The sequence below is a fragment of the Prionailurus viverrinus genome, chromosome C2 (assembly GCF_022837055.1).
Source record: "Prionailurus viverrinus isolate Anna chromosome C2, UM_Priviv_1.0, whole genome shotgun sequence".
Classification (NCBI taxonomy): domain Eukaryota; kingdom Metazoa; phylum Chordata; class Mammalia; order Carnivora; family Felidae; genus Prionailurus; species Prionailurus viverrinus.
Window position 1 is genome coordinate 94381986 of NC_062569.1, and position 26903 is coordinate 94408888.

A 26903-nucleotide genomic window follows, 5' to 3' on the forward strand; every position below is an offset into this window, starting at 1 on the left:
ATATATATATATATATATATATATATATATATATATAGTTTATTGTCAAATTTGTTTCCATACAATACCCAGTGCTCATCCCAACAGGTGCTCTCAATGTCTATCACCCACTTTCCCCTCTCCCCACCCCCATCAACCTTCAGTTTGTTCTCAATATTTAAGAGTCTCTTATTGTTTGCCTCCTTCCCTCTCTGTAACTTTTCCCCCCCTTCCCCTCCCCCATGGTCTTCTGTTAAGTTTCTCAGGATCCACATATGAGTGAAAACACATGGTATCTGTCTTTTTCTGCCTGACTTATTTCACTTAGCATAATACTCTCCAGTTCCATCCATTTTGCTACAAATGGCCAGATTTCATTCTTTCTCAATGCCAAGTAGTATTCCATTGTATATATAAACCACATCTTCTTTATCCATTCATCAGTTGATGGACATTTAGTCTCTTTCCATAATTTGGCTATTGTTGAAAGTGCTGCTATAAACATTGGGGTACAAGTGCCTCTGTGTATCAGCACTCCTATATCCCTTGGGTAAATTCCTAGCAGTGCTATTGTTGGGTCATAAGGTAGATGTATTTTTAATTTTTTGAGGAGCCTCTACCCTGTTTTCCAGAGTGGCTGCACCAGTTTGCATTCCACCAACAGTGCAAGAGGGTTCACTTTTCTCCACATCCTCTTCAGCATCTACAGTCTCCTGATGTGTTCATTTTAGCCACTCTGACCAGTGTGAGGTGGTATCTCAGTGTGGTTTTGATTTGTATTTCCCTAATGAGGAGTGACGTTGAGCATCTTTTCGTGTGGCTGTTGGCCATCTGGATGTCTTCTTTAAAAGTGTCTATTCATGTCTTCTGCCTATTTCTTCACTGGATTATTTGTTTTTCAGGTGTGGAGTTTGGTGAGCTCTTTATAGATTTTGGATACTAGCCCTTTGTCCGATATGTCATTCGCAAATATCTTTTCCCATTCCGTCGGTTGCCTTTTAGTTTTGTTGTTTCCTTTGCAGTGCAGAAGCTTTTTATCTTCATGAGGTCCCGATAGCTAATTTTGGTTTTAATTCCCTTTCCTTTGGAGATGTGTCAAGTAAGAAATTGCTGCGGCTGAGGTCAGAAGGTTTTTTCCTGCTTTCTCCTCTAGGGTTTTGATGGTTTCCTGTCTCACATTCAGGTCCTTCATCCATTTTGAGTTTATTTTTGTGAATGGTGTAAGAAAGTGTTCTAGTTTCATTCTTCTGCATGTTGCTGTCCAGTTCTCCCAGCACCATTTGTTAAAGAGACTGTCTTTTTTCCATTGGATATTCTTTCCTGCTTTGTCAAAGATTAGTTGGCCATACATTTGTGGGTCCAATTCTGGAGTCTCTAGTCTATTCCACTGATCTGTGCTGACACTGAAACCTTTATTCCCCATTACATTTTTATTCCACATGGCCAGCCATGTCCTCTGTCAGTTTTACTCTTAGAAAGGCCTTCTCTAAGACTCTACTTCCCCTCCTAGCCAACAGGTCTTTCCACCTATATTCTCACCTCTAGTGTTTACTCTGGGCCTGGGATTACTTCTTAGGACTTAGGGACTAAGAACTGAATATACTTTCAATTTGTTTCCTACACTAGACAGCTCTTTTAGTAGAGAGCCTGAGTCACTGAAAGTGAGGCTTAATCTCCCTTTTTCTTCTTTCTCTTTTCTGTCAAATGTGTTCAGACAGGACCATGGGACCATACATACCAAGCTCATCCCCTCTGGTCCACTGCCTCACTGCAAAAGGTCAAAATGACACTTGTGAAACATATCACAGAGAAAGCTAACGCAAAGTGCTGGATGGCTGGGATGGTCTGGTCTGAAGTGTTCCGCTTTGAGAAATACATCAAAGCTGTCTGGTATTCAGGCTGAAAACCAGTGAACTAAATTTAATACTTAATTTCAGAAGTTAATGATAACATCCAACTTTTCGATCACTAATGATATTGTTGGCCCTTCCATCTCTGGGTTATTTTGTTCAACCAACTGATTAATTATAGTCTTAGTCACATCACTCAAACTTACCCCACAGGTTATCCAGCTTTCACCTGGTTTTGCTAGCCCACAATCAACAGACAGATTCCTTATCTGAGTGGAGAACATTTGTGGAGTCTGAGCACATGCACGTTTTATGGACAACTAAAGGAGCTAAATAAAACTCTGAAGTTATTAGGAGATTTTTTAAAAAGTATAATTATTAGAAATGACATTCAGGTATTAAAAAAAAGTAGGATTTGTGCTTGATTGTACAAACAGAAACTTAATTCATTGTAATGCAACCACATAATTACACCGAGTCAGCAGTTAAACAGTATAAAGGATCAATTCTTTAATGTTGAAATAGAAATTAAACAACAGGTTCAGCTTACAAAAATAGTAGATGATCATCTCAGTTAGGAATGCTGGGCAGGTCCTCTCATACCAGACTATATTAAGGCCTTTTGCATTTAAATACCAGTTCTACTGGTTACACATTCCATGCAATGTGGATACTCTTCAGGGGATAAAGGTAATGAGGAAGTGTGATTCTGCCTCTCCCATAGGTATGCACATAGTAGTATAACATGTTTGAGTTTTGCTGTAGGTTAAAAATCAGAAGAGAGGTATCCCTAGGATTAGATTAAATCACATCCACTAATGGCAGAAAGTAACAGGCGGGGTCAAATAGGAAAATAGTAAAAATATGTTGGAGGTATTAAGAAACAAGAAAAAAGAGATTACAACAATCACCCTCCATGAAGAGAGAAAAAAAGTGCTGCTAAAAATTTTTTTCCACACATTTTCTGATTGAAAATTTTATACACAGTTTGGAGACATGATAGATTTGTATGCTTTATGAGAACTACATATAAATTGCTAATATTCTTTTTTTGATCTTCTTTGGGATTTGTGAACTTGTTATTATGCAGTGCTTTAGAGGAATGAGTATTGAAATATCAATGCATGGATAAGTATTACATGTATATATTTTGCATGATTAGCCTGAGGTATCTGTAACTTATGTGAATTTTTGAAGTGGAGAGCTTATAGATTTTACTTAAAAATTAAGAACATATTTAGGCAGAATCACTACCAATGACCATTCAAAATCATTTTTCAGAGTGAGAAACAGAACATAGTGTAGATACTGAGGGTTGTAAACAATGTTGAGGAGAAATTCATTCTTTGTAGGTTTCACATTTGTCTCTGTTTTCTATCATTTCCTGTACCTGAGGAGAATGAAAAAGAATTTTTTTCTACTTGCAATTTTGGATGACTTGGAATTACTGTTATCTTGTGATGTTAAAATACATAGAAATTTAAACTACAAAAGTCCTTCTACTGACCAAGACAAATAATTTAGACTTTGATAAATCAAGAATACCTGTTGCAATTTCTAGGGGAACTAATAAAATATTAAAAAGAATTATTATGACAGTGACTCTATTCTGTTTGATACTGTAATTATAGGTACATATCATATACATTTGCCAAAACCTATAGAATTCACAACACAAAGAGAGAATCCTAACATAAACCACGGACTTCAGTTAATAATAATGTATCAGTATTGGCTCATCACTATAAGAAGTGTAGCACACTAATTCAAGTTATCAATAATAGGGAAAATTAGAGGTAGAAAATTGGGAAAGGAGAAGGGAGTAAATGAGAACTCACTGTACTTTCTTAATTTTTTTTCTAATGTTTATCTATCATTGAGAGACAGAGAGAGACAGTGCATGAGCAGGGGAGAGGCAGAGAGAGGAGGAGACACAAAATCCGAAGCAGGCTCCAGACTCTGAGCCATCAGCACAGAGCCCAGCGCGGGGCTCAAACTCACAAACTGCAAGATCATGACCTGAGCCGAAGTCAGATGCTCAACCGACAGAGCCACCCAGGCGCCCCAAGAACTCACTGTACTTTCTGATCATTTTTTCTGCAAACCTAAAAACTGCTCTAAAAATATAAAGTCCATTAATTTTTTGAAATCATCCTAATGGGCAACAAAAAAATTAAGAGTGTATAACTTCTAAACTAATAGAAAAAAATAGAGTGATAAAAGAAGGCAAAAGTAGAGGAAAAGAAATAGAACAGGTAGAACTAATAGACAGCATATGGTTGGACAATAGATGTAAATCCACATGTATTTTTAATAACATCAAATATATGTGAGCTAAATTAAAAGCTTGTCAGATTTAAATAATGATAAAAATTTAAAAAGCATCTAAAACTTAAGGACAGTCAGTTAAAAGTAATAAGGATGGAAAAATCCATGTCATTTAAACATTGACTCTGAGCCAAGAAGTCAAAGTTCATTATATCTCTTAATGAAAGGTAGTTCAATTTACTGGAAAGATATAAGAATTCTAATTCATATGTATCTCATAACATAATCTTAAGTACATACAAACAGCATAAATTAACAGAACTATAGGAGACAGGCAAATCGACAGTCATATTGGAAGGCATGAACAACATATTTAGCAAACTTGGTCAAATCGATATATTTAAAACACTTCCTAATAATTTCAGAATAAGTTTTTTTCAATTCTAAGTAATTCATTAAAAGTTAAACATATGTTGCATCATAAAGCCAATCAATACATTTCAAATATTTGAAATCTTGTTTTATGAGTGAAGTGCAATTGGCTTAGAAGTCATTAGTCAAAGGGAAATTAGAAAATCCAATATTTAATAATTTATATAAATAATGTCTCTAACCCCATGAGTTGAAGAAGAAACATAATGAAAATTAGAAACTATTTTGAAGTAAATAAGTGAAAATACCACGTAGTTAAACTTATGTGATAAAACCTTAAATGCATATGTTTTATATAAAAAAGTAAGATCTGCTTCCTATATGCAAGAGTAAGCACTCAAAAATGAATCCTGCAGGGGCAACTAGTGGCTCAGTCAGTTAAGCACCTGACTCTTGATTTCAGCTCAGTTCAAGGTCTCACGCTTCATGAGATCGAGCCCTGTGTCGGGCTCTGAGCTCACAGCACGGAGCCTGCTTGTGATTCTCTCTCTTCTAGTCTCTGCTCCTCCCCCACTCACACTCTCTGTCTCTCTTTCAAAATAAATAAACTTAAAAAAATGAATCCTGCAAATAACAGCTATGTACTATGAATTAAAATCAATTAATGTGATACACCATATTCACAACATAAAGGATAAAAATCACATGATTGTGTTAATAGATCCAGAAAAGGCATTTGACAAAATTTAGCACCCTCTCATGACAAAAACTTTAATAAAGCAGGAATAGAAGGAAGTTACCTCAACATAATAAAGGCCATCTATGAAAGGCCCATAGCCAACATCATACTTAGTGGTGATAAAATCTTTTCCTCTAAGATCAGGAGCAAGGCAAAAATACCCACTCTTACCACTTGAACGTAGTACTGGAAGTCATAGTCTGAGCAATTAGGCAAGACAAAGAAATAAAAGGCAACCAAATCAAAAAGGAAGAAATCATCTTTTCCACTTAAAATGGGTTGTATATTCTAGGTTTTCTGTAAGTAGAATTATTTTATTTCTAAGTGTTTATTTTGAGAGAGCACATATGAGTGAGTTGAGGGGGGGGGGGGTGCAGTAGAGAGAGTGGGAGAGAGAGAGAGAATCCCAAGCAGGCTCAGCACTGTCAGTGCAGAACCCAACATGAGGTTGGTTCTCACAAACCATATGATCATGACCTGAGCTAATATCAAGAGTTGGACACTTAACCAACTGAGCCACCCAAGCATCCAGGTAAGTAGAATAATTTTAGGTTGTAGTCTATTATGAATACTATATTGTGTAGACTGAGTTCCACCATATTCTTCTGATAAATGTTGAAGTAGAAAAAAAGAATTCTAAAATTCTTATAGAACCACAAAAGACCTTGAATAGCCAAATTAAGCTGGAGAAAAAAGAACAAAGATGGAGACATCACACTTCTTTATTCCAAAATATATTACAAAGCTATAGTAATCAAAACAATATGGTACAGTATAAACACAGATATATAGGTCAGTAGAAAACAGAATAGAGATCCCAGAAATAAATCCATACATATACAGTCAACTGATCTTCAACAGGGTGCCAAAGATACACAAGAGGGAAAGGAACCTTTTTGCAACAAATGGTGCTGGGAAAACAGGAAAGAATGAAATTGGATCCTTAATAAAAATCATCAAAATGGGTTAAAGACTTACACATAAGATCTGAAACTGTAAGATTCCTAGAAAATAACATAGAGGGAAAACTTCATGACGTTGGTCTTGGCAATTATTTCATGGATATGACACCCAAAGCACATGCAACAAAATTAAATAGGTGGGACTACACCAAATTAAAATTCTTCCACATAGTAAAAGAAACAATCAATCTCCCACCTACAGAATGGGAGAAAATATTTGCAAACCATATAGGGAGTTTATTTCCCAAATATATATTGTAGTTCCTACCATTCAATAGTAAAACAAAACAAAACAAAAAACCCCTAATAACCTACTTTAAAAATGGACCCAGGACTTCAGTGGACATCTCTGCAAAGAAGACATACAAATGACCAACAGGTATATGAAAAAATGCTCAATGTCACTAATCATCAGGGAAATGCAAATCAACAACCACCATGAGACATTATTGCACACTAGTTGGGATAACTATTACCAAAACAACAAAGACAATAAATGTGGAGAAATTGGAGCCTTTCCTGCTATTGGTGGAATGCAAAAATTGTGTAGCCACTATGGAAAACAGTATGGAGATTCCTCAAAAAATTAAAAATAGAACTACCACTTCTGGGATTGCTCTATTTATCCAACAGAATTGAAATCAGGATCTTGAAGAGATATGATCATTGGAGCACTGTTTTCATAATAGCCAAGATGTGTAAATAATATAAATGTCAATCAACAGATAAATGGATAAAGACAATGTCGTACATACACGTAATAAAATTCTAGTCAGTCTCAAAAAGAAGAAAATTCTGCAATATGTGACAACATGGATGAATGAGGACATTATGCTAATTAAAATAACCCACTCACAGAAAGACAAATACTGCATCATTCCACTACATGAGGTATCTAAAGTGCAAAGTCATAGAATCAAAGAGTGGGATGACGGTTGTCAGGAGCTTGGGGCAGGGGAAAATGGGGAGTTACTAATTAATGGGCATAAAGTTTCAGTTAAGCAAGAGGAATAAACTGTAGAGATTTCCTATACAAAATTATACCTATGGTCAACAATAATGTGTGGTACACTTAATAATTTGTTAAGAGGGTAGATCTCATGTTAAAAGTCATTACCACAAAAAAATTTTATTTTTTTTGGAAAACAAATGGAAAAGACAATCAACAGATGCCAACTCCAAGATGATCCAATGTTGAGGTTATCAGATAAGTGTTTTTAAAGCACCTATTATAACTGTGTTCAGTTAAGTAAAGTCAAACATACTGGAAATCAAACAAAATATAAAATATCACAGAAAATAAATACAAAATAAAGAAAACTGAAAAGATATTTTAGAACTGAAAAATAAAAAATTCACTGGATGGGCTTAAGAGCAGAATATAGATGACAGAAGAGCCAGTGAACTTGAAAATGGAGCCAAGGAGTTATTTGATCTGGAGAGCAAGAAAAGTTAAAAGAAATGAGCAGAATTTAGGGATCTGTGGGATAATATTAAAAGGTCTAATATAAGGTTAATTTGAGTATCAAAAAGAGAAGAGGAAAAGAGACAGAGTATGGGGCAGGAAAATACCTGCCCGAGCCAACTTCCAAAACTTGGTGAAAGGTGTAAATTTATAAGATTTAAGCAGCTCAGGGGTGCCTGGGTGGCTCCATCAGTTAAGCATCCAACTCTTCGTTTCAGCTCAGGTCCTAGTCTTGTGATTCATGAATTCGAGCCCCACATCGGGCTCTGCACTGGTAATGTGGAGCCTGCTTGGGATTCTCTGTCTCCTTCTCTCCCTGTCTCTCCCTGGCTTGTGCTGTCTGTCTCTCACTTTCTCTCTCTCTCTCTCTCTCTCTCTCTCTCTCTCTCAATAAATAAATTTAAAAACACCTTAAAAAAAAGATTCAAGCAGCTGAGCTAACTCCCAGAATTATGAATTCCAATGAACATCATGATAAAACCTCTGGAAACTAAAGAAAATGACAAGATTGTGAAGGCAGCCAGAGAAAAATGGGACACTATATACAGGGGAACAACAATTTGGACGACTGTGGATTTCTCCTCTGAAACTATGAAGGCCAGAAAGTGATGAAACTACATTTTTAAGAGCTGGACAAGTCAATTCAGAATTCTATATCCAGCAAAAATGTTCTACAAGAATGTGTGATAGATTTTCAGATAAAGGAAAACCAAGAGTGTTCTCTTCCAGCAGCAAGCAAAAGAGGCTGAAAGAAGTTTTTCAGGTTGAAATGAAATAATTTCAGAGAGAAACATGGAAATTCACAAATGAGTGAAAAACATTAGAAATAGCAATTATCTGGATAAATGTAAAAGATCACTTTTTTTCTCCCTCTATGTGTATACATATATACACACATATTTATGTGTGTGTGCGTGTGTGTGTGTGTTTGTGTGTGTGTGTATGTATATATATATATATATATATATATATATACATTGTGAAAGGTTAGGGATATATATTGTAATTCCTAGAGCGATCACTAAAAAATAATAGGAGGTATAGCTAAAGCCAATACATAAATTAAAGTAGAATACTAAATTTATTCAAATAATCCAAGAGAAGGCAATAAAAGAGGCACAGAAGAATAAGACATAAAAAGAAAACAAATAAAATAAGAGCTCTAAATTCAACCATATTGATAATTAGGTTAAACACTGATGGTTTAAACCAGGAGGTGGCAAACTTTTTCTGAAAAGAGCTGAATAATACACATTTTAGCATTGCAGTACACAAAATATCTGTTGCTGCTGCTGAATTCACCTCCCCCTTCCCCTTCTTTCATTTACTTCTCTTCTCTTTTTCTTCTTCCCCTCTTCTCCTCCTTCTTCAACTACTTTATTTAAAAAAATTAAAAAAATTTTTTTGAATGTTTATTTTTGAGAGAGAGAGAGAGAGAGAGAGAGAGAGAGAGAGAGAGAGAATGAGTGGGGGAGGGGCAGAGAGAGAGGGAGACACATAATCCAAAGAAGGTTCCAGGCTCTGAGCTGTCAGCACAGAGCCCGACACAGGGTTTGAACTCACAAACCGTGAGATCATGACCAGAGCCGAAGTTGGACGCTCAACCGACTGAGCCACCCAGGCGCCCCATTTAAAAATATTTTTTTAACATTTATTCATTTTTGAGAGACAGAGAGAGACAGACTGTGAGCAGGGGAGGGGCAGACAGAGAGAGGGAGACACAGAATCCAAAGCAGGCCCTAGGCTCTGAGTTGTCAGCACAGAGCCCAACGTGGGACTCAAACTCAAGAATGGAGAGACCATGACCTGAGGTGAAGTCGGACGCTTAACCAACTGAGCCACCCAGACGCCCCAATTTAACCACTTTAAAAGGGCAAATTCTTTCGTAGCTTTTGGGCCATTTAAAAACAGGTAGCCCACAGTTTGCCTACCCTTGTTCTAAATGGTTCAGTTAAAAAGTAGAGATTATCATAAAAGATAAGAAAGACCCAACTATGCAGTACTTACAAGAGACACAATTTAAATATAAAGCATTGTTAGGTTGCAAGTAAATGGATGAAAAAATATATACCAAGTAAACTGTAAGGCTGGGCTGGCTATATTAATATGAGGGGAAATAAACTTCAATAAATAAACTTTAAGGCAAAGAATATAACCAAGGAGAAAGATAGACATTTCATAACGATAAAAGTCAGTTAATCAGAAAGACATAATAATCATAAATGTGCATGTACCTTACAGTTTTCAGAAAATTTCCTGGCCTTAGTGTGTAGGAAAAGAGAACCCAACAGGAACCCTGCAGACCCTTGAGTTGAGATGATGGAGCTGAAATCCTAGGGAAATCAAGACAGTTATGGTCACAGGGCAGAGTGCCAGAGAGGAGAGAATGGTACAGAAAGAACTCTGGAAATCTGCAGAAGGTCCCCTTCCAGTAATCCCTTGCATATAGATTAGTGCATATATATGAGAAAACTACCAGAGGCCATGGAAAGAACCAAGCCAGGAATAGTGCCTATTACCACCAGTCAAACTAGAAAACCTCATGATTCATGGGGCATTGGGTGAAATACTCAAAAGGGTCTTGTCTCAGTAGTGGGGACTAATTAGCCCTAGACTGAAAACTGATCTGCTCCACTCTAAAAAAAAAAATCTTAAAAGCAAAATCTGAAAAGACCAAGCTTTTTCCAAGTTAATTAGCTAGGCCCCAAAATAAAGTCCAAGAACATTTACAGGAAAACAAAAACAAAAATCCAGCACCCAGAAAGGCAAAATTCATAATTATCTTACACCAATCAAAAATTACCAGGCATATACCTACAACTAATACAATATCATGTGTCAATTATATCTCAATAAAAAAATTGCTAGGCATATAAAGAAGCAGGAAAATAAAAACAGTTATAACTGCATTCTCTGTTTAAAAAGTAAAGTAGAGGGGCGCCTAGGTGGCTCAGTCAATTGAGTGTCCAAATTTGGCTCAGGTCATGATCTCACGGCTTGTGAGTTTGAGCCCTGCGTCAGGCTCTGTGTTGACGGTTTAGAGCATGAAGCCTGCTTCAGATTCTGTCTCTCTCTCTGCCCTTCCCCCTTGTGCTCTTTCTCTGTCTTTCTCTCTCAAAATAAACATTAAAAAAAAAAAAGTAAAGTAGAGATATCAACACTCTAGAAAAGACACCAACTAAACTCCTAGGGATGAAACTACAACACTTATAATGTATGTAGTGAAAAATACACTGGCATTTTATTATTAATGGTACTTTAGACACTGCAGAAGATTAGTAAACCTGAAGACACAGTGATAGAAAGTATCTAAAATGATACAAAGGGAAAAATTTTTTAATAAACAGAGAATGAACTTCAAGTGACCCATTTTATGTATAATTGGAGCTCCTAGAGGAGGAGGCAGGGACAGAAAAATGTTTGAAGAAATAGTGGCTGAAAATTTTCCAGATAGAATGAAAACCATGAGTCCACAATTCCTAAAAGTTCAAAGGACCACAGCACAAGATACATGAAGAAAACTGCAACAATGTCACTTTAAATGAGAGTATAAACTGATCAGAGTACTTTGGTGAACCTTTTGGCAGCCATCTTTTTTTTTTTTTTTTCATTTTTATTGCTCTGAGGAGAGCTTTTATTTTTTTTTATTTTTTTCAATATATGAAATTTATTGTCAAATTGGTTTCCATACAACACCCAGTGCTCATCCCAAAAGGTGCCCTCTTCAATACCCATCACCCACCGTCCCCTCCCTCCCATCCCCCATCAACCCTCAGTTTGTTCTCAGTTTTTAAGAGTCTCTTATGCTTTGGCTCTCTCCCCCTCTAACCTCTTTTTTTTTTTTTCCTTCCCCTCCCCCATGGGTTTCTGTTAAGTTTCTCAGGATCCACATAAGAGTGAAACCATATGGTATCTGTCTTTCTCTGTATGGCTTATTTCACTCAGCATCACACTCTCCAGTTCCATCCACGTTGCTACAAAGGGCCATATTTCATTCTTTCTCGTTGCCCTGTAGTACTCCATTGTGTATATAAACCACAATTTCTTTATCCATTCATCAGTTGATGGACATTTAGGCTCTTTCCATAATTTGGCTATTGTTGAGAGTGCTGCTATAAACATTGGGGTACAAGTGCCCCTATGCATCAGTACTCCTGTATCCCTTGGGTAAATTCCTAGCAGTGCTATTGCTGGGTCATAGGGTAGGTCTATTTTTAATTTTTTGAGGAACCTCCACACTGTTTTCCAGAGTGGCTGCACCAGTTTGCATTCCCACCAACAGTGCAAGAGGGTTCCCGTTTCTCCACATCCTCTCCAGCATCTATAGTCTCCTGATTTGTTCATTTTGGCCACTCTGACTGGGCAGCCATCTTTTAAAGCTGAACTTATGTCAATACCCTAGGACTTAGTAGTCCCATTTCTAGGTATGAACCCAGTAGAAATGAATGTACATGTGCACCAAGAAATAAGTACACAAATGTTCACTGCAGCATTGTTCATCACAACTAAAACTCTAACTCAGAATAGAAACTACAGAAATGAGGGGCGCCTGGGTGGCTCAGTCGGTTAAGTGGCTGACTTCGGCTCAGGTCATGATCTCGCGGTCTGTGAGTTTGATCCCCACGTCGGGCTCTGTGCTGATAGCTCAGAGCCTGGAGCCTGCTTCTGTTTCTGTGTCTCCCTCTCTCTCTGCCCCTCCCCCATTTGCGCTCTGTCTCTCTCTGCCTTTCAAAACTGAATAAATGTTAAAAAAAAATTAAAAAAAAAGAAACTACAGAAATGAAAAGGAATGAATATGCATAAGATGAATGAATCTCATAAACATACTGTTGATCAAAAGAAGCCAGCCACCAAATAGTACATAATATTTAATTTCATTTACACAAAAATCTAAAAAAGCCAAACTAATCTAGAAGTCAGAATAGTGGTTATTTTATAGAAGAGAAAGGGTAGTGATTAGACTCAGGTGCCACGTGGGATTCTGAGGAGCTGGTAACGTTCTATCTCTCGACTTGACTGGTGGTTTCATGGGTTTAGCCAATTAGTGATAATTAGTCAACATGTACAGTTTTGATCTGTGTAATTTTCTGCACGTATGCTTGAAAAGTTTTTTAAATGAAAATAGATATAGTTTACTACATTACCAAAGTAAGGGAGAAAAATCACGCAGTCATCACAATAGATACAGAAAAATAATTTGATAAAACTTAATGATTCATGATGAAAAACTCTCAGAAAACAGACTAGATGAGAACTTCCTTAATATGATTAATAGTATCTATAAAACGGAGCAAACACCATACTTAATAGTTAAAAAGGGAAAACTTTTTTAAAACAAGATCAAGAGCAAGTAAGGTGAACCACTGTACCTACTTCAATTCAATACTGATTCTACTGGAGATCCCTAACTAGTGTACTATATCAGTCAGTGTCCCGACAGGAAATAGATGGCACATTCAAAATAGAAGAATTAGGGGCGCCTGGGTGCCTCAGTCAGTTGAGCATCTGACTTCGGCCCAGGTCTTGATCTCATGGCTTGTAAGTTTGAGCCCTGCGTCGGGCTCTGTGCTGACAGCTCAGCCTGGAGCCTGCTTCAGATTCTGTGTCTCCCTCCCTCTCTGCTCCTCCCCTGCTCACGCTCTGTCTCGCTCTCTCTCTCTCAAAAAGGTAAATAAACATTGAAAAAAAAAGAAGAAGAATTCAATGAAGATTCATCCAGAAAGGGTTTATTTAAAAGAATTAGGCATAGGGGAGTCACAGGAGATAACACAATAACCCAAAACCAGTAAAAGTGGAGCTAACCTCTTAACCTCGAAGGTCAGAAGAGAGGACATTACTGGAATTCAGAAGCAAAGAATCATGTAAAAAGATGCCTTGAGAGGGGCGCCTGGGTGGCGCAGTCGGTTAAGCGTCCGACTTCAGCCAGGTCACGATCTCGCGGTCCATGAGTTTGAGCCCCGCGTCGGGCTCTGGGCTGATGGCTCAGAGCCTGGAGCCTGTTTCTGATTCTGTGTCTCCCTCTCTCTCTGCCCCTCGCCCGTTCATGCTCTGTCTCTCTCTGTCCCAAAAATAAACAAACGTTGAAAAAAAAAATTAAAAAAAAAAAAAGATGCCTTGAGAGGAGCAGTGACCTCCAGACAACTCAAGACAAATCATAAGGGAAAAGGCCAGGGAAATAAACCTGATTTCACCTTCTTTCTTGCTTCCAGTCTTCCTCTAGGTTTCCCATTGGGTTAACCCAGCCGGAAGTCAGAAGGAATGAGAGCCTGTTGATCTAGTCCATATGGATTAGCTGCTTTGTACAACAGAAAAGAGAAAAAGGTAGATCTGAAGGGACAAAGAGAAGATACATAATACATGCAGTAAGACAAGGAGGAAAAAAGGATAAAGATTGGAAAGATCAAATAAAACTGTCACTATTTGTAAATGATATGACTATATATGGAAACACCCAAATTATCTACAAATACATGTTTAGAATTAATAAGTTGAGTTTAGAAAGGTTGCTGGATATAAGATCAACCAAAAAATTGGCTGTATATCTATATGCCAGGAATTAGAACATGAAATTTTTAAAAAATTCTATTTCCAATAACATCAAAATTATAAAATACCTACAAATAAGTCTATCAAAAATATATAAAACCTTTGTGCAAAGAATAAATATACTGAGACAAATTAAAGACATAAATAAAGGGGCGCCTGGGTGGCGCAGTCGGTTAAGCGTCCGACTTCAGCCAGGTCACGATCTCGCGGTCCGTGAGTTCGAGCCCCGCGTCAGGCTCTGGGCTGATGGCTCAGAGCCTGGAGCCTGTTTCTGATTCTGTGTCTCCCTCTCTCTCTGCCCCTCCCCCGTTCGTGCTCTGTCTCTCTCTGTCCCGAAAATAAATAAATGTTGAAAAAAAAAAAAAAAAAAAAAAGACATAAATAAATGGAGAGGATAAAGGACTGGAAACACTCATCATGTCAAGCTATTCCTTCTTCCCCAATTGATCTACAGATTCAACGAAACCCTAGTAAAAATCCCCCCAGTGTGTGCTTCTGATTGTGTATGTGTGTATGACTTGAGAAATAATTGTAAATATTGATATGGGAATGGACAGGCCTAAGAATATCCAAGATATTTTTAAAGAAAAATAAGATATGAGGACTTGTTCTGACAGACATTATGACTTATTTTAAGGCATATGAATTAAGACAATCTTGTATGGAGCAAGGATAGACAAATATACCATCAGAATCAAATAAAAAGCAGTATGGGACATATGGTCTTTTACATAAAAGGTGCTGGGTCAACTGGATGTCTGCTTAGAACAGAAAATGAAACTTGACCCCTCCTCACAGCCTACACAAAATCAATCCCAAATTGACTGGAGATCAATGTCAAAGACAAAATAAACAAAATTTAACTCCTCCACCCTGCCAAAGAAATTCCACAAACTTCTGAGATAATATAAGGGGCTACGGTCAGGAGTTTGGACTAAGGAGACACTTCTGAAACAGGACAGCAGAAGTGATAATCATAAATTTAAAAGGTTGTTAAGGTTGACTATATCAAAATTAAGAATTTCTGTTTATCAAAGGATACCTTTAGGAGATAAAAAGGGAAGGCATAAAGTGGGAGAAGAAATATGCAACAAATACAACAAAGGGTGTATGATTTTCTAGAATACATATAAAACTGTTTTAAATGAGTAAGAAAAAGACAAAAAATGCCATAGAAAAAGAAGTTATTTCCAAATGGCCAATAGACAAATGACAAGGTATGCAACCGCCTTAGTAATCAGGAAAAAGCAGATCAAAGTTGCAGTGATTACTATTTACTCATCAAAACAGCTAGCGCTAAAAAGACATTAGCATTCAATGCTTTAAAAGTGCTCCCTTCATGGGGTACCTGGGTGGCTCAGTCGGTTGAGCGTCTGACTTCAGCTCAGGTCATGATCTCACAGTTTGTGGGTTCAAGCCCTGCATCAGGCTCTGTGCTGACTGCTTGCTCACAGCTTGGAGCCTGCTTCAGATTCTGTGTCTCCTTGTCTCTCTGCCCCTCCCCCACTCATGCTTTGTCTCACTCTGTTTCTCAAAAATAAATAAATGTAAAAAAAATTTTTTTAAGTGCTCCCTTCATGATAATCTAGTGAGTTGTACATGTCTTGTTTTGTACATGTGTATGTATGCTATCTTTATTGTAATAAATAGAATTAAAACATTGTTCTTTTTCTCCTGTTCCATACCTGGTACAGCATAAAACTCAGGGGGTCCTCTGGCTTTTCATAGACTAAGTTTTCAGTGATCTGCTGAGAAAGGGCATGAGGCATGGCATTATGGTTCTGAACTAAAGTAATGTGGTTAGGTTATATATGAAGAAATCTCATGCACTGACCTAGTGTGCACCATAGCCTTTTAAAGAAATTCATGTATCTCTACAAAGTGACAAATTACTTTCTTACTACTCATAAAATCAGGCAAATTATGGTAAAATTTAGAGGAATAAAAATTTAGCCATAATAGCAATGGATACTTTTCTAGTTCCAAGATCAAACAGGTACTGAGACAGTTTTGGACAAAGTTTTTGTTTTGAGAATTCTGATTTTGCTAGACTGAGAAATTAGTGAATTAATCCCCTTATTTAAAAGAAAAGCCTTTTGAATAAATTAAAAACACTATATATCTTTACATAGAAACTTCCCTGTGAGCCATCTGATTCTAAAAGGTGAAAAAGATATTTAGTGTTTGTAATGATAAATGAGAAAACATATACAAAACTTCAGAAATTCACTTCCATACTTTGTTCTTGTTTAATAACCCAAAACATCAGAATAAAGTATAAGCAGAATTCTCATTTGCAGGGAATAACAGTGGGGCAAGTTCCAGGTATAAAATACTTAACATCCGTTAAATGCACCATGCCAATTATGTATTTCATATATGTTTCTATTGAGCACATATTTGATAACTAATTTTTCTTACAATCACGTTGCATTCGCAAGTATTATTTTTCCTTGGCAGATGAAGACAATTATAGAATAATTTGAATTGTACTTTCTTCAACAGCTTTCCTCCTTCAGTTTAATAATTAGTAGTTCTTTGATTAAAGCCAGAAAACCCAGCCATTAGCACTCTCCCACAAAAGGACATTTTAAGAAAGAAAAGGCATAGAGCAGGGTTAATGAAGTAAAATCACTCATCTCTGTTTTATATGGGGAAATTGAGATTCACTGTTTATTAATTTTCTCCAAATCACAAAGATGAGAAGTGGCAAAGTTAGGTTGAAGCTTTGGGCTAACAGATGGCATAATTTGTGCTCTTGCTTCCATACCCTACTTCTTTAAACTTAAGTTTCTCCAGTAAAGTGTTTTTTTTTCTAGTTTAAATGTTTTCATTTGAGATGGGCCAGTCTTACTTTCCACCTTTCTAACCACAAAGTTACTACACGTGCACATTTTAACATACACACATGTGCCTCGTTGGTTAATAATATTAACATAAAAATAAATATGTCAGGCAAACAAAAACAAAAACCCACCAAAACCCCAAAATGTTATAAATGTGATAATCTCTTTTAATTCTATATTGGCCATGGAAATGTCATAGTTTAAAAGAGGCTCCAGCCCCATCTCTGGAGGTCAATAAGATTTGTAATTTCAAGAATTAAAAGCAACTTTTCACTACTTCTTTTCCCCCCTAAAGAATGCAGGTTTTTAGATGGTCACAGGTTGGCATCTTTTGAAAGTATTACATACCTGGCTGAAAAAGCTTTTTTTCTCTCAATTGCCAATATTTTGTCCTTCCTTCCCAGTCTGACTCAAACTTTAACCCTTGGCCATGTTTTTCCATATCAACTAACCTGCCTGATCTCTAATCCCTCTAAAGGGCTTTACATCATGGTAAGTAGCATTCTTTGGTGTTTATCATTTACTACTTTTGGTTGAATACATCTTAGTGCATTTACTGACTTCTCAATGAGATTATATCCCTTTTATAAACAAAGGCCATTCTTGTACCTCTAAAATCCAGGTCCAAGTTTGTTTTTTACATTGTAATTACTATAAAACTCGCTCTTAAAGAAAGGGATTGAGAGATTTACCTGGAATATTTGCAGAATGTGGTGTTTCTCCATGTATCGTAGTGCAACTTGATAAGGATCTTCGTATACGATAGGAGGGAATTGTCTCCTAGAAGTCTGACTGTATCCAAGAGGCCTCTTTCCTTCTTGGTATTCTGGAATATCATCCTGCAATAGAAATATACCCTCCACCCCCACCCCCAGAGAGTCTTTAATAAATGGAAAAGCCCCAGGAAGCTTTGTTGTTATTGTTGCTGTTTATCTTTGGAATCTGGTGTTCATGGAACCTGGACACCAGGAATTGGAGATAAGATACATTATGATGACAAACCTGGCTGATCCTCCTGACAATATAATGCACCTCAAGTCCTGGGAACTACCTAAGGTATCTCCAATCTACTTCAAATACTTTTCCCTTCACAAGGACCTCCAATTGACTCCAAATTCCTTTTCTTTGGTAGAAGCCCAGAGAAGGGAAATGACTTAGCGCCCCACAGTAAGCAGCAGAACCAAGACTCATGAATCCTGGTTCACTGATCCTTCCTGAATGGTCTTCCAGTAGCAGAAGACGCAACCCATCTATTTCCCACCCTTCTCCTGCCCTTCCTGAATAAACCATGATGTGTAGGTTTATTCCTCATCTTTGATCCAACATGCACCCTCATCCTGTCCTGTCCCCATACCACCACACTAGGCCCCTGGCTTGGCCTCCAATTTCCCAGGTGGTATCAAATGCCCCTTTAACCTACAGGCTTGGTTTCTGTGGCTTTAGTTTTTTCTTGACCGATGGTATAGTCCAGCTTGGATGAGATACAGGGAAATCTCTGGGAATAGGCTTGGTCTTTTGCTTGGAAGTTACTGGTGAATCTGGTATTAAATGAGTCAAATGCTTGCAGGTCAGTTACACTTTCTGTGTCAGTTTCAGTTGAAACTGGGGAACTGTCCTGGTCTATTCCTCTGGCCTCAAATTTGCAGGGTTCTACTCTGAATTCAGCTTCTTTGGACTCCTTATTGCCCCCAGATTGGGTAAATATTCTGTCATCATACTGGCCAGGTGCTCCATAGTCAGCCAGATAGTCTTCTCTGGGGTAATTCTCTTCATCCATTAAGTGGTCAACCTTGTAATAGTCACTGGAGTCAGTCTTGTCCACTGTAAGGTGATCGGCGTTACTTTCAGCCTGGTCAGCAGTTTGCTGTTCAGCTAGTTCAATAGCTTCCTCGCATACTTCGTGGTGAGTCTTTATAGACGTTCTGGAGTCAACCTGGTTAGACGGTATATAGCCAATCAGTTCAGAAGTTCTTCGTTTAACCAGGCCACACAATCTGCTGTCAATCTGTTCAGAAGTTCTTTGTTCAGCTTGGCTGGACATTCTGGGGTCAATCTGTCCAGAGGCTCTTGGTTCAGATGAGACAGACAATCTATGGTTAATCTGTTCAGAAGTTCTTTGGTCAGACTGGTTAGACACCCTACTGTCAATCTGCTCAGAAGAACTTCCTTCAGTCTGGTTGGACATTCTGCGGTCAATCTGTCCATCAGCTCTTCCTTCAGCCTGGCTGGACCCTCTGTGTTCAATCTGTAGGGAAGTTCTTTGTTCAGGCAGAAGAGACATCTGGCTGTCATGATGGGCTTGGCCAGATGTCTTCTCATACATTCTTTGGTCATCCTGATCAAATGCACCACCCTGAGCAACATCAGCACGGTTGTATGTTCTGAGATCGGCCTGGTCAGATGTTTGGCCACCAGTGGGTTCATATACTTTATGGTCAGTCTGTCCAGACACTCTTTGGGCAGCCTGCTCAGCCCTTCTGTGATCATTCTGGTCATCTACCTCTTCTTCATGCTGGTTTTGCCAGTTGTCTTCCTGGTTGTCTGTCCTGCTGTCATCTGGGGACTTGGCTGTGCTTTCAGGTCCCAAGGACTCCGGAGGAGCCTCTTTGAGCGGTTCTTCCATCTTCTGCCCTGCTGGTCTAGGTTGCCAGACGCTGTGGGTCTGGCCGAGCTGGTCGCCTAGGTGACCTTCAGGGGCGCGCACGTCGCTGCTCTAGGGCTTTGTTTGGCCTCGGCGCACAGACTCTTCCGGGTGCGCGGGCGCCGCCCCTGCCCCGGTCTGGGCTGCCTTGGGCCGCCAGTGCCGAGTCCGCTGACTCGCCGTGCGGACACGAGCGCCGGGCGGACGCCTTCTCCTGAGAAGAGGTGATAACCACACGCGGCAGTCGCCACTGCCCAGCCGCTAAGCTCGGGGCTCTGAATCGGTGCCCCAGAGCGGTACCCGCAGCGTTCGAGTGGAGGTTCCCGGCGGCTGCGTGAAACCCGATCGCCCAGGTACCGCTCCTCTAGTCGCCGGCGACGTGTTAGCGGAGGAAGCGGCGGCCGATCGCGTGGGGGCAGCATACTCCCGGTTGCCGCCCAATCAGATCCACGCTTGGTCGGAAGACCCTGGTCTTTTCGCAGGTGCTCCTGTAGGGGGTCAGTGCTGGGCACTGTGCTAGCGAATGGTTCTGCTGAATGCTCTCCGGCTTTAGGCTCTCGTCGGCGTTGTAGTGACGAGGCCAAACGTTGTGTTTTTTCCTATTAAATTCTTAAAACCATTTTTTAATCCTGCCTGTACCAACAGTGCCCGTACTGTTTTCAGTGTACCAGGAAAGAATTTTGTCCTCCTAACACCCGTGTTGGCAAAGTCAGATGGGTCTTTCCTCACAATACGCGTGTAGAGAGGAGAGGTTTGCTCTCTTCCCCACCTTCCCCACCACGCACCTCTGGGCGTTCATTGCTGCAGGATCATCCTCTTCTTTGTCTCCAGGGACAGATGAGCAGCTGTTTTCCTCCCCTTTGGGAAGAGCTGTCTTGGCCGTGGAAACTTGGGGCTGTGAAAGCCCCAAGGTATGGTTTTTTGTTTATTTGTTTTGCGGAATTAGACACACATGGCTGGAGGTCTAAAAGGAAGAGAGGAGATCCAGTGAGAAATGGGTTCTAAAATCACCCCCATTTAACTGATTTATAGCAGAAGGGATTAGGGGCCAGAGTTCCAGAAAGAAAGGGAGTAAGAAAGGGGAGAGGAGATAGGAGGAGCAATACTTAACAAGTGGGGAATTTGCACCTGGTGGTGATGGCCAGTGGGGTCTGGGTTTTGAGATCTGGCCCGTTCTTTTTTTTTTTTTTTTAATTTTTTTTTTTAACATTTATTTATTTTTGAGACAGAGACAGAGCATGAACAGGGGAGGGGTTAGAGAGAGAGGGATACACAGAACCGGAAGCAGGCTCCAGGCTCTGAGCCATCAGCCCAGAGCCCAAAGCGGGGCTCAAACGCACGGACCGCGAGATCGTGACCTGAGTTGAAGACGGACGCTTAACCGACTGAGCCACCCAGGCGCCCCTGGCCCGTCCTTTTTGAAATAAGCGTTAAGAATCCACTCCAGGCCAGCATGCCCTCTACTTTCAGGAGTAGGACAGTACAGAGGTGGTAGGTGATGAGACATTTGTCTGACTCTTCAAAGCCTGAAATCACTGAGGCAGACCAACCATTGGTAGTATAATACCAGATATGCGGTTAGTATGAGTTTAATTGCATTCAGTAATTAGAGATATGCTTAAAATCCAAATGCAAATAATTGTGATCAAGATATGAAAGGGAGAGTGGGTACCATCGATGCCACACTTAGGAGTAAAAAGAAGAATCTAGGTATACTGAAGTAATATCATTTATGTAACAGTATCTAGAACATAGTAGGTGCTCGAGATGTGTTTGTTGAGTGTAAATATATGAAGGATCTACCTCATTTATTTATTTAAAAGTGTGTGGAGTGGGGCACCTGGGTGGCCCAGTCGGCTAAGCCTTGGACTTCTGCTCAGGTCGTGATCTCACAGCTCATGAGTTTGAGCCTGGCATTGTTCCTTCCCTTCCTGTTCCTGTCTCCTCTCTGTCTGCCCCTCCCCAGCTTGTGCTTTCTCTCTGTCTCAAAAATAAATAAAAACATTTAAAAATGTGGAGCAAGTAGACTTTGCATTTGTAGTAAAATAGGTGATAGGCTATGGTTTACAATTTCAAAGGGGTATTGGTTTTGTAGATGTGTTTTTCTATTTATAACTTAAATTTAATCACTGTAGAAAAGTAAGAAAAACAAGCATAAAGAAAAAAATTGAATTCCTGAAACACCCAAAGGATAACCTTTAACATTTTAATGTATATCTTTGTAGAATTTCCCCATGCAAATCTATATATCTAATAGCTATAGTTATGTGTATGTTTTACAAAATGGAATCAAACTGTGCAACTGTTATATAAAGTGCATTTTCATTTAATACTGTGGTATAAATGTTCTTCCTTGTCAATAAATGTAATCTAAATTAAAGAACACTGGCTTTTGGAGTCAGACCAAGTTTGTTCTAATTCTGTATCTGTCATTCACTAGATTGTTGAGCTTGGGCAAATCTCATTATTTCTCTGAACCTCAATTTTCTCATCTTCAGATGAAAATGGGAATAGTGTAATAGCTCTCAGAGTTCTTGTGACAACTAAATGAGATAATATATGTAATTAGTTCATATGTGCCTCATAAAGAGTAGCTATTTTAAAATTTATATGTCATCTATTCTATGAATTTATTTTGTTGCTTTTAACAGTGCTGCCTTGACCATCATTATACAGACATTTTACAAGCTTGTCATGTTTTTTTCCTTAAGATGAATTTTTAGTTGTGGAATTGCTTGGCTAAGGAAATGTGCTCATTCTGGTCTTTGGAAAGTACTATATTTTAAAATGTCCTTCAGAAAAATTGAGCCATTCTATGACTCCACCAGTAATATATGGGAGTGCTATTTCTCTATACCAATGCCAATTCTGTATATATTTTTATTTTTGCCCATCTGATAAGTGAAAAATGGTATCTTGTTTAATCTGTATTCTTTTCATATGTTTAATGGCTATTTGTTTTTGTTTTTGGTAAATGTCCTAGTCATGCCCTTGTCTTTTCCTTATTGATTTGTGAGAACTTCCTGTATATTAAAATTTTAATTCTTTATTATATAAATTGCAAATAAAATTTCCTGTCTTGTTTGCCATCTAGAAGTTTGATATATTTTTTTTATTTTTATGGAGTAAAATTCATTTTTCTCTTTGTAGTTTTTACCTTTGGGTCATGCTTACAAAGACCTTCCCTGTCTCTCAAGATAACATATATGTTCCCCACCTGTATTTTCTTTTAGTACTTTTCAGTGTGTGTGTATTCTTTTTTACTTCCATAGAGTTAAGTGTACAAAACTTAAGTGTGAAGCTTGATGAATTTTTTTTTAATGTTTATTTTTGAGAGACAGAGACAGAGCACAAGCAGGGGAGTGACAGAAAGAGAGGGAGACACAGAATCCGAAGCAGGCTCCAGGCTCTGAGCTGTCAGCACAGAGCTGGATGTAGGGCTCAAACTCATGAACCGGGAGATCGTGACTTGAGCTGAGGTCAGACACTCAACTGGCTGAGCCACCTAGGTGCCCCAAAGTTTGATGAATTTTTATGTATGTATGCATCCATGCATACACCATCCAGATCAAGAGATAGACTGTTTCTAGCATTCTAGCAGTTAACTACTGTTCTAATCTGTGTTTCCATAGCTTAGTTTCTCTGATTTTTGAACATCATACAATATGACTCTTGTTAGATATTATTTATGATTGCTGAGCAGTATTCTATTGTATGATTATACTACAAACTTCTGATGTTGGTTGACATTGGATTGTTTACAGCTTGGAACTATTAAGAACTTTTTTGGTGTGTGTCTTTTGCTGGACATAAGTGCTTATTTCTCTGGAATATACCACTGTATAGGATTCCTGGGTCATAGAGTAGACTCCTTAATAGATACTGCCAGACAGTTTCCCAAAATGGTAGTACCAGTATACACTCTCACCAGCAATGCATAAGAGTTCAAGTTGCTTTGCATATTTGCCTTTTACTGTTGGCTGTTCTGGTTTGTTGGTATTCAGTGGAGTTTTCATTTGTATTTCTCTTATGAATAATGATGTTGAGCACTTTTACAGATAGTTATTGGCCATTTGGATATCCTTTTTTACAAAGTGCCTGTTCACTTCTTTTGCCCATTTTTATATTGGATTGTTTGTCTCATTCTAATTGATTTGTAGGACTTATTTACGTAGCATGCTTGTATGTATGTGTTTGTATTTTTTTAAACCCTTAAAGCTTTAAGTATTCTGTATTTTATTTTGGTATATGGTTTGTCATAGAAATCTCACCTAACCTTATTTTTAAAAGGTTATCTAGATGTTACAATGACATTTTTTTTGAAAAAAAAATTTCTCCATTGATTTAAAATACTAGCTTTTCCATATAACACTCTCTAGTACATACTTGAGTCTATTTCTGTACACTTCACTCCTGTTTTGTCAAGAAAAAATGATCTGTTCTGGTGTTTCTCTCAGACTGTTTTTTGGTTGTAGGTTTATAACATACGATAATATCTCATAGAACAAATTCCCTTTCATTTTTTTCTTTAAAAATAATTTGTGAGTACTTCATCTATTCTTCCAAGTAACTGTAGGATATTTTTGTTCAGTTCCAACAATGACATCAAAAAGTTTGTTGGGATTGTTTAAAAATTCAAGAAAAGTCTTCTAGGTCAAGGATATCTGTGAGTCTGGCTTGCTGATGTTGTTTCATTGATCTCTGTTATGGGCTGAATTGTGTTCCCCCCAAAACTCATATGTTGAAGCCCTAAAGCCTGTAAAGGACCCTGGAGATAGGGGCATTAAAGAGGTAATTAACCTTAATCATTGGGGTGGGACTCTAATCCAATCTGACTGTTGACCTTGTAAGAAGAGGAAAAGATAGGGGGAGGTGCTCACACAGAGAAAAGGCCATGTGAGGTTGATTTTTCTTTTCCAATTTGGATGCCCTTTATTTATTTTATTATTTTCTTGCCTAATTACTCTTTCTAGCACTTCCAAGAAAATGGTGAATAGAAATGGTGAAAGTGGGCGTTCTGATCTTGTTTCTGATCATAAGGGGAAGGCTTTCACTATTGAGTATGATATAGATTTTTCATCAAAGCCCTTTATCGGATTGAAGAAATGCTCTCTGTTCCTTGTTTTCTGAGTATTATTTTTTAATCAGGGAAAGGTGTTGAAATTTTAAAAATGTGCATTAATTGAGATGATTCTGTTTTTTCTCCTTCATTTTATTAATGTGATATATTACATTGATTTATTTTTGTACGGTGAACCATCTTTGCGTTCCTAGAGTAAATCCTACTTTGTCACAGAATGTGATGGTCTTAATATGTTTTTGGATTCAGTTAGCTAGTATTTTGTTGAGGATTTTTGCATCTATATTAATAAGAGATATTAATTTGTAGTTTTCTTGTGATTGTCTGGCTTTGATATCATGGTTATGCTGGCTCATAGAATGAGTTTAAAAATGTTCCCTCCTCTTTTATTCTTTGGAAGAGTTTGAAAAGGCTTAGTGTTAATTTTTCTGTAAGTGGTTGGTAGAATTTATCAGTGAAGTCGTCTGTTTCTAGATTTTTTTTTCTTTTAATTTTTGGGAGGTTTTTTGATTCAACCTGTTTATGTATTATAGATCTGTTGAGTTTTTTTTTTTTTTTTCTATTTCTTCTTGAGTCTGCTTTGGTAGTATATTTCTAGGAATTTTTCCTTTTTATCTAGGTTTTCCTTTTTTTTTGGCTGTATAGTTGCTCATAGAATTCTCTTTATAATCCTTTTTACTTCTGTAAGATTGATAGTAATGTCCCCACTTTCATTTCTTTAGTTATTTACTACTTGTCTCTCTCTTTCTCTTTGTCAGTCTAGCTAAAGGTTTATAAGTTTTGTTGATCTTTATTTTAAAGGACCCACTTTTGTTGACCCTCTCTAGTATTTTCCTATACTCTATTTAGTTTATCTCTGCTCTATTTTTTAGAATAGAATTTTGTTTCATCTTTTAGATTAGGGTTTAGTTTGCTCTTCTCCTTAAAGATCTTTAAGGTATAAAGTTAGTTTACTGATTTGAGATCTTCTTTTTAAATTTTTTTAATGTTTTTATTTATTTTTGAAGGAGAGAGAGACAGAGCATGAGCAGGGGAGGAGCAGAGAAAGAGGGAGACATAGAATTTGAAGCAGGCTCCAGGCTCTAAGCTGTCAGCACAGAGCCCAATGTGGGGCTCGAACTCACGAATTGTGAGATCATGACCTGAGCCGAAGTTGGACACTTAACCGACTGAGCCACCCAGGTGCCCCTGAGATCTTCTTTTTTTAATGTAGGCATTTATAGCTGTAAATTTCTTTCTCAGTAGTTTATTTCCAGCATCCCATATCTTGGTATGTTGCGTTTTAGGTTTCATCTGTCTCAAGGTATTTTCATCCATCTCAAAGCATTACATTACTCTTGTAATTTCTTTGTTGATTCATTGGTTTTTTAAAAGTGTGCTGTTTAATTTCCAAATATTTGTGAAATTTTCAGTTTTCCTTCTGTTATCGATTTATAGCTTCATTCCACTGTGTTCAGAAGAGATGCTTTATATGATTTAAAGCTTTTAAAATTTATTAAGACTTGATTTGGGACTTAATGTATAGTCTATCTTGGGGAATGTTCCATGAGAAGAATGTATATCTGCTATGGTTTGGTGGAATGTTCTTTATATGTCTGTTAGGTCTAGTTGGTTTATAGTGCTGTTCAAGTCTTGTATTTTCTTTTTAAAAAATTTTTTTTCAAGTTTATTTATTTATTTTGAGAGAGAGAGAGAGAGAGAGAGAGAGAGAGAGAAAGTATATGCATGAGCACAAGTGCAGGAAGGGACAGAGAGAGAGGAGAGAGAGAATTCCAAGTAGGCTCCGTGTGCTGTCAGTGCAAAGCCTGATGACGGGATCGAATTCACAAATTTGAGATCATGACCTGAACTGAAATCAAGAGTCGGATGCTTAACTGACTCAGCCACCTAGGCGCCCCAGGTCTTGTATTTTCTTATTGATCTCCTGTCTCGATATTTTATCCATTGGACACTTTATGTCAGTTCTTCAGGTAGCCCTCAGACAAGTCAAAACACAAGCAGAATTCTTTGATAACAGGTGTGCTCTGCTCCCTCTGGAATGAGGGACTATGATCTCATACTTGAACATGGGCTTCTGTCTTCAAAACTGATGCTGAGTTGAGGAGCAGAGCAAGGACAAGCAAAAATGCTGCAGTGGTCTCCTGCTGTTTGTAAG

General features: G+C 38.0%; 2 protein-coding genes across 13 annotated transcripts in view; one reads left to right on the forward strand and one right to left on the reverse strand.

Moving 5' to 3' along the window:
- The window catches only part of IGSF11 (immunoglobulin superfamily member 11), a 263579-nt gene that overhangs the window by 46476 nt on the left and 190200 nt on the right, over positions 1-26903 (forward strand). For 2 of the 6 annotated variants that reach the window (XM_047874146.1, XM_047874141.1), the window contains exon 1: positions 20980-21245. The exons of 1 other annotated variant lie outside the window; for it this stretch is intronic. The gene's annotated coding sequence lies outside the window, so the exon portion shown is untranslated. Of the gene's footprint in view, positions 1-19882; positions 20022-20499; positions 20580-20979; positions 21246-26903 lie in introns of those variants that run through there. 3 more of the 6 variants (XM_047874142.1, XM_047874140.1, XM_047874148.1) reach the window with 3 other exon arrangements.
- Positions 3077-19811, reverse strand: TEX55 (testis expressed 55). Of its 7 annotated transcripts, none has more exons than XM_047874134.1 (5): positions 18448-19811; positions 17720-17866; positions 15867-15929; positions 9870-9968; positions 3077-3219 (listed from the first exon to the last, which is right to left on the reverse strand). In XM_047874134.1, exons 1-5 carry the CDS (start codon positions 19648-19650, stop codon positions 3169-3171), a joined length of 1563 nt encoding a protein of 520 aa, XP_047730090.1. In that variant the 5' UTR covers positions 19651-19811; the 3' UTR covers positions 3077-3168. The 7 variants fall into 7 exon arrangements, with proteins under 7 accessions (XP_047730090.1, XP_047730089.1, XP_047730088.1 ...); XM_047874133.1 differs by having other exon boundaries at positions 15867-15926; positions 17720-17884; XM_047874132.1 differs by having other exon boundaries at positions 17720-17884.

Coding starts and splice junctions, on each gene's coding strand:
- TEX55 (XM_047874132.1), bottom strand. CDS start 19,650: ATGGAAGAACCGCTCAAAGAGGCTCCTCCGGAGTCCTTGGGACCTGAA. Junction 15,930..17,719: donor ACATTCTGCAAATATTCCAG/GTAAATCTCTCA, acceptor GCCCTTTCTCAG/CAGATCACTGAAAACTTAGT. Junction 3,220..9,869: donor AATTTTCTGAAAACTGTAAG/GTACATGCACAT, acceptor CATTCTCCTCAG/GTACAGGAAATGATAGAAAA.